Source organism: Salvelinus fontinalis, chromosome 19 (assembly GCF_029448725.1).
Source record: "Salvelinus fontinalis isolate EN_2023a chromosome 19, ASM2944872v1, whole genome shotgun sequence".
Classification (NCBI taxonomy): Eukaryota; Metazoa; Chordata; class Actinopteri; order Salmoniformes; family Salmonidae; genus Salvelinus; species Salvelinus fontinalis.
This window is the reverse complement of record NC_074683.1, coordinates 22,424,325-22,432,014: the sequence shown is the minus strand read 5'-3', so window position 1 is coordinate 22,432,014 and position 7,690 is coordinate 22,424,325. Positions and strand designations below refer to the sequence as shown.

General features: G+C 42.7%; 1 protein-coding gene across 1 annotated transcript; it reads left to right on the top strand.

The window, feature by feature from the left end:
• The first annotated feature begins 2,033 nt into the window (after positions 1–2,033).
• On the top strand, positions 2,034–7,366 carry LOC129816496 (stress-associated endoplasmic reticulum protein 2). Its single transcript, XM_055871051.1, has 3 exons — positions 2,034–2,266; positions 6,619–6,691; positions 6,896–7,366. Exons 1-3 carry the CDS (start codon positions 2,183–2,185, stop codon positions 6,934–6,936), a joined length of 198 nt encoding a protein of 65 aa, XP_055727026.1. The 5' UTR covers positions 2,034–2,182; the 3' UTR covers positions 6,937–7,366.
• The last annotated feature ends 324 nt before the right edge of the window (positions 7,367–7,690 follow it).

The window sequence follows — 7,690 nt, the reverse complement described above, 5'->3', positions numbered from 1 at the left end:
TTGTCCCGTACCTGCTGTTTTCGACTCTCTCTCTACCGCACCTGCTGTCTCTAACTCTAAATGCTCGGCTATGAAAAGCCAACTGATATTTACTCCTGAGGTGCTGACCTGTTGCACCCTCTACAACCACTGTGATTATTATTATTATTTAAGCCTGCTGGTCATCTATAAACGTTTGAACATCTTGGCCATGTACCATTATAATCTCATCCCAGCACAGCCAGAAGAGGACTGACCACCCCTCAGAGCCTGGGTCCTCTCTAGGTTTCTTCCTAGGTTCATGCCTTTCTAGGGAGTTTTTACTAGCCACGTGCTTCTACACCTGCATTGCTTGCTGTATGGGGTTTTAGGCTGGGTTTCTGTATAGCACTTTGTGACATCGGCTGATGTAAAAAATGACTTTATAAATACATTTGATTGATTGATTCCACAGTGTAATCAGTTATGCTGGGGCCCGAGGTCACACTGCACTTCCTGGTGCCTGCAATGGTCATTGTTCTGGGTTTGGTCCTGTACAGTGCAGGGGCAAGTCTGGCGGCATCACGCAGAGAGGCAACGTTGCAAAGACCCTGGTGAGGCGATGCTTTTCTTCAGGCTGTGTGGGTTCCATCATCAGACGAAGGAGGTGCAAGCATGATGACACCGATTCAGTTCATCGTCACTTAGAATGGCATAATTTCAATAAATGTGACCCATCCATTTCATAATGATAAATTATTAATTGTGTATCTGTATCTGATGTTGTTATGTTATGGCTCAAATTGGCTATCGACAACGCCACTCATCTCTCTCGTCACATCAGACTCGGCATGGTGTATGTAAAAAGGGCTTTGATGTAAAAAGGGCTTTATAAATACATTTGATTGATTGATTCCACAGTGTAATCAGCTATGCTGGGGCGGAGGCCACACTGCACTTCCTGGTGCCTGCAACAGTCATTGTTCTGGGTTTGGTCCTGTATAGTGCAGGGGCAAGTCTGGCGGCAGGGCCTCCTGAACAGGACTTTAGCATTTTCGTGGTGGCGTCCTGGACGATGTAAGTTATACTACCCAAACTTCTCGAGCCACTTCGCCAGTTGACCTTCTGGTTCCTTCATCCTGGACGAGCCCCCAGTGTTACCTTTCCTGCCTCGCCTCCTGACTGCAGTCGAGACGGCTCAGGGGAGCTTTCACTTGCTAGCTCCAGGGCCAGAGCAATTCACAGATGCTCTGGGGTAATTCCCACCTTTGTGAATCTTATCCGCTGCTAATGACGAGTTTGTCTGGAATTCCACTTAAGTGTTGACATTTATTAAACTTGTACACCATGTGAGGAAGTCTGAATGACAAAATAAAATAGTGGGCAAACGGAGCAAAAAGCGCGTAGCTCACAGTTTGGTTACATCTCCACCACCACAACAACTGGGTCAAAACTAAAGTTAAATTACTACGTTGCCCATAATGCACTTCGGTGTTTTAAAGCTGTATCCATACTTTACCAACATAATCACATCTAAAGATATGATATCATTTTGTGAGTATTAAAAAAACAGAAGCTGTTAGTTATATGTTAGTTATAAGTGGTGAAGAGGGTTGAAATTCAGACTTAAACTATTGTGTATTTAAAATAAAATAAACAGGTCACTTAAATGTTTCTAACCTAATTTTGCATAATTTTCTAGACCACCATAGTCACTGTCCTGTACTGTATGTAAGGTTTGTCAAATAAACACGTGATGCTCTTTCTCCAGACACCCCAGGCATGTGCAGCTCAAAGGCAAGGCCCTGACAACAGCTTCTGTCTGAGAAAGGTAGAAGAACTTAATAGACCACTGATTGTGCATTGGTGACAACTGCGATGAGGATAGCCGTAAGGTGAGCCTCGAGTCCATAACAAACTGATGAGGATAGCCGTCAAATCTGACAGTTAAACGTGTTTTTCTCTGGCAAATGGCATAACTATTAATCCATTACGTTTTTCAACAATAAATAGTTTTACTAAATGGCTGATTAGCTTACGAGGTGAGGCAGAAAAAAATTTGTTTAGCAGCGCGCGCGCGCCCAGCTCCATGGAAGCGCACTTCCGTCCACACGCACGTCAGCAGGTGCAGACAGCGAGAAGTGAGGTCTCGTGGCTTCATCATCACTGCATCAAAATAACGCCGGTATATAATACTTTTACATCAATATAACATTCTCAGAAGATGGTAGCAAAACAAAGGATCCGTATGGCAAACGAAAAGCACAGCAAAAACATCACGCAGAGAGGCAACGTTGCAAAGACCCTGGTGAGGCGCCGCTTTTCTTCAGGCTGTGTGGGTTCCGTCGTCAGACGAAGGGGGTGCAAGCATGATGACACCGATTCAGTTCATCGTCACTTAGAATGGCATAATTTCAATAAATGTGACCCATCCATTTCATAATGATAAATTATTAATTGTTTATCTGATGTTATGTTATGGCTCAAATTGGCTATCGATAACGCCGCTCATGTCTCTCGTCACATTAGACTCGGCATGTTGTATTTCATATGATTAATTTTAAATGGTTCTGATCAATCACAAACCACAGGGCCCAATAAACGTGAGTTTAAGCCCTTCTCCATGTATTGTTATTCATGGGCCATAGGTTAACGTGTTGGTTTGTTGATCATTGATGGCTGTATGTTACCTTTATAGTCTGGTGGTCTTCATGCTCAAACCGGAGGTTTGCCACACGGTTTACAGCCCGGGATTCTCCTGATCAATCATTTCTGAGAAATCAATGCCACGTAGATAACCGTCTAGACTGTCAATATGGATGGTGTCATCATCTGGATGTTCAGTCCATAAAGAGAGCCTGAGGTTGTTGATGAACTCTATGGTCCATCTGTATCCTGACCAGGCCCCCCCCCACACACACATACATACATACATACATACATACATACATACATACATACATACATACATACATACATACATACATACATACGGGCACACACAAAGGATATATGACAGATAGTGATACTGATTATTATGTAACCCTGGAATGTAGGTTTCCCTTCCTGATATGAATAGGTTACACTGTCCTGTATTAGTTTAGATAGAGATACTGTACACTTGTTAAATTGTGTGCTGTAATAGCCTATAGCCTTAGGGAAATGGGAGGTGTGAGTCATTTTATTACGTTGTCATTAGGGATGCACCGATAGGACATTTTTGGCTGATACCGATGTCCGATATTTTCCTTGACAAAAAAAACCTGATATCGATACCCAACATTGAAAATTTTAGTGGCCTTTTAAGCATTCTAGTACAGTTAAATAGTTAACACACACATGGACACAGCGGAATAAGGCACTGCATCTCAGTGCAAGAGGCTACAGTCCCTGGTTCAAATCCAGGCTGTATCACATCCGGCCGTGATTGGGAGTCCCAAAGGGCGGCGCACATTTGGCCCAACTTTGTCTGGGTTTGGCCGGGGTAGGCCTTCATTGTAAATAAGAATTTGTTCTTAACTGACTTGCCTAGTTAAATAGAGGTTACACACACACACCACATTGACCAAATAGTTATTTTTTTGTCATTTACGCATGTCCCCATTACCAGTAAAACATAATCAAAGCCTATTTCTTTCACTTACTTGCTGTTTCGTTGTTCATTTGTTCAGTCGTTTCATTCTCAACCAGGATTTCATCATAAATGTCAAGCAGTGAGGTTTCAGCTCTCTGTCCGTGGCCTCTCTTCCTCGGTGCACACTGTCACCGTGTCTGTTTCCATCTTGTCCAGCTGTGTCTGTAACATTTCACGTAAACCCTGTTTCTTGTCTGCATCGAAGTAGCGGTCCATGTACCTAGCATCGAGCATGGTGGCGACACAGTAAAGAGGCTCAGAGAGAATGCCACCGAATCGCTTGTTCACAGCCTCTAGTACTTTTGTATGTTTTAACCCCACGGTCTGTCGGCAGTTTTGTTGAGCAGGTGTTTCAGTGCCATGACAGAGGATATCAGGTCTGCTGCAGACGCAGTTGATTAGCTTATTTCTCAAGTCAGTTGTTCAAATGGAGCTAGGAGTGTGTTCATGTTTCCAAGTTTCAAACATGTTCTCAAATGCCACTGAAATGGCAGCAGCGGTATGACAACCAGCACATTGTTGAGCATGCAATACGGCTTTCCTCAGTACGAAATCCTCGTCGACCCACTGTGCTGTCAGAATCAGCATGCTCATGGGACTGACATCGCTGGCCCAACTGTCAGTCGTGAATCTAATAACAGTTACGCCCATAGCAAGTAGCTCATAGATGTACGTTTCAACAATACTGTGTAACTCCAGTAGGGCAACATCTGAAAAATAGTGTATGCCGGGGATCGACCAGTCGGCAAAAGCCAGCATCATCCACGACAGAGGACGGTTGATTGTCAAGGGCAATGAATTCCATTATCTTGGCGTTAGTGGATTTCGCCTTTGAGTTGTCTCGCTGAAATGTTCTTACTCTTTCAAATGACTGCTGGACTTGAACTTGTTAAGTTGTTGGAAGTGTGCGCCTAGTATTTTTCTGCTTTTGTTCTGTGTAGGGCTGTATTTTTCGTGGCGTCATTACATCATCTACCTACGTTATATAGGTATGCACGTTTGCTTTGACATCGGTTTTGCAGATCTGTCCAACTGTATGACATCACTCAGACCTTGTAATAGTTTATGTTGGCGAGTCATGTGCTACAGGTCTAGACAGCCATGCTAACTCTGCATAACTCAGATTATTATTAGATCCACTCAGGCCTATTCTGGTGTGACTGTGTAAAAACACCGACACAGTGATGAGTGCAGGGTTTATAACCTGGTCGGAAACTTGCCCTATTCAGCACTTGCTCTTGATGTAAGTCTAGAGATAATAACATTGTAAGAACCTTCCTCCCTTGGATGTTTGTTCAACCTGGTTGGTCTTCCTCCACCAAGTTCTGTTTCCTGCAGGGCCATATTCTGCCATGATTTGACCGCCCTTAAACAACGTCTGGCCTTGATCGTCATACTAACTTTAACCTTATGTCCGACCTTGTGTTCGGTGTGTGTGGCCAACATCAACCAACATTTTGGGTTTTTTAAACAACCATTTTTCTTTTCTTTTTTCTATGAGCGCAATGTGCACATTGCACAGTTTCTCTAGAGATAAATCAGATCATGCCCAACTGAATTGTAGTTTCCAACAGGCCAATATTCTACATAGTTTAGCACAGAAAACGTGGTAATTAACTACAATGACCATAATCCATTGCGCGCCTACTGGCCAGTCTGTGGGCGAGTTCATCATTGAAGCCGACTTTAAAGGCAAATTGAGACTGATTGATCTACAAATCACCTTGCATCGTAAATAACTACTCAATATTATTTGTAGATTAGTCAGTCTGTCACAATTTACCCATGATACGCCACAGTTTCGAAGCTATCGAACGCCTCCCATGTGTTTCTTTTATGCCTGCTACATTCGGTTAGTGTGGGGAAGACACAGAGGGAGAGGAGATAGAAGAAAGTGGGATTGAGAGCTGTTGTTTTGCGAGGCGTCTACCTGAAAATATATGATCTAAGTGATTGATAGTTGGTATTCAGCCGTCATAAAAGTATGCCTTATTTACTTTGAAGAAGTCCTAAAAGTAGTGATTTTGTCAGACAGCATAGGCAGCCTCTCTATAGATATGAGATGATGACTTGGAATTAAATAATAAAGTCATCAAATAAAACACATGTAATAGAACACAACATTAATATTTTATTAAAGTAATGTGAATAACTGATGGTCAATAAGTGACAAGGAGTAATGGTCAGATTTTCTACAGCAGTGTTGTGGCGAGTGTAGTGAGCTATTCCATTGTGTGCTGGAAAGGACATTTAGCCAAGGAGGACTTAAACAAGCTTGACAAAATCATCAAGAAAGCCAGTGCTACAATTTGCTGCAGCCTGGAATCAATGCGGGACGTGTTTATAAAAAGGCTGCAAGCAAAAACACACATGATCATGGACAATGACACACACCCACTCCACAGCACTCGTAACGCAACACAGGATGAGCTTCAGTAGCAGGTTCATCCTGCCCAGAAGTTCCACAGAGGTTAAGATGGCCATTTTTACCCACAGCCATGAGGCTTTATAACGAGTGTAATTGATTAACAGTTTGATGTCTTCCTATTGTGAGCAGTGTTTTTGCTTGTTTTTCCTCCTGAGTAAGATAGAAAACAGCACTTGAAATGGACTTTATTATTTTACAGATACTGAGGTGCATATACCTTCATGTGTCAATGTTTTTTTTTTATGTGTCCGTCATTGTTACGTGTCCTGTACTTGTAAGTTATTGATGATGCATGCTGTGATAAAACAATTTCCCAAGTTGGGATTAATAAATGAATACCCTACTCTACCGTCATGGACTTTTATTAATAGTTTTATTCTGTGTTGTTACAGCATTCAACCCACATAATGCATTTAATGTTTAAAACAATTATTGAAACAAATCGAAAAACCGTGATAATTTGCAAAAACCGACCTCAAATGGCACTAATCGCTCAGCACCAAAGACAACACATATCACATAGTGAAGTTTCAATGACATTTGACCTATATGTCTCAGTGGTTGAACATTGTTGTTTTCTCTCCCCACTGCCTCTCAGCGACCTCAGGAGGAGAAGTATCCCGTGGGGCCGTGGCTCCTGGCTCTGTTCGTCTTCGTCGTCTGTGGATCAGGTAATGCCCAGATTCTGTGGAGATGTGTGAGAGAGCTGTGGAAACTCATTCATTCAATCAGGAGTTCAACTTTCTGTTTCACATTAGCCTTGATATTACTCACATAGGGAACTAACCAGATTTCAGGGTCTCTTCAGTTTTCTGCTCAGTGACTTCACCTGACTGGATGTTGTTCTGTGTAACAACAGCCACTTTCTCTCTCAGCCATTTTTCAGATCATCCAGAGCATCAGGATGGGAATGTGATCCAGAGGCCCCACCAGACTCCCCTTTCCCCCTCACACCCCTTCACCAGACCTGGGGCTGCTCGCCACCCTACGTCCCTAACACCTCCAGGAGGCCTGACTCAGGACAGCTCTTTGTCCATCAGGGAAGGCCTGGGAGAGGAATGGACCACCCCCTTTTGCCCCTGCCGTCCTCGATCACGTTTACAGAGTTCCAGGGCAGGAAGATGAAAGCTTTTCTACTGACAGTTTGAACCACAACAACTGGCTGGATGAACCTTGTACAGTGTGTCTTCTAACTGCTCATATGTGTGAGTGTATGTGTGTGTGAGAGAGTGTGTGCAGTCCAAGATGTGACTGGCTGCTGACAATGTGCCATACTGCTGTGTTTCTATATTTATCTGTGTTGCGTGAGAACCTTTTTTTAAATAAATGTGACTTTGTTTGGGAAATGTCTGGTTTCAGTTCCACTTTGGCTGCTCCTATCCCAGTGCATGTTGTCCGCAAATTAAGCCTGTTTACAGTGTGGTTAATTTGGGGATTCCTAGCTATTTGTTTCCTGGTGTGTGTACAGTACGTGTGTTATATACAGTGCAATCGGAAAGTATTCAGACCCCTCGACTTTTTCCACATTGTTACGTTACAGCCTTATTCTAAAATAGATTTTTTTTTTAAATCCTCAGCAATCTACACATAATACCCCATAATGGCAAAGCGAAAATTGGTTTTAATTCAAATAAAAAACAGAAATACCTTATTTACAAAATTATTCAGAC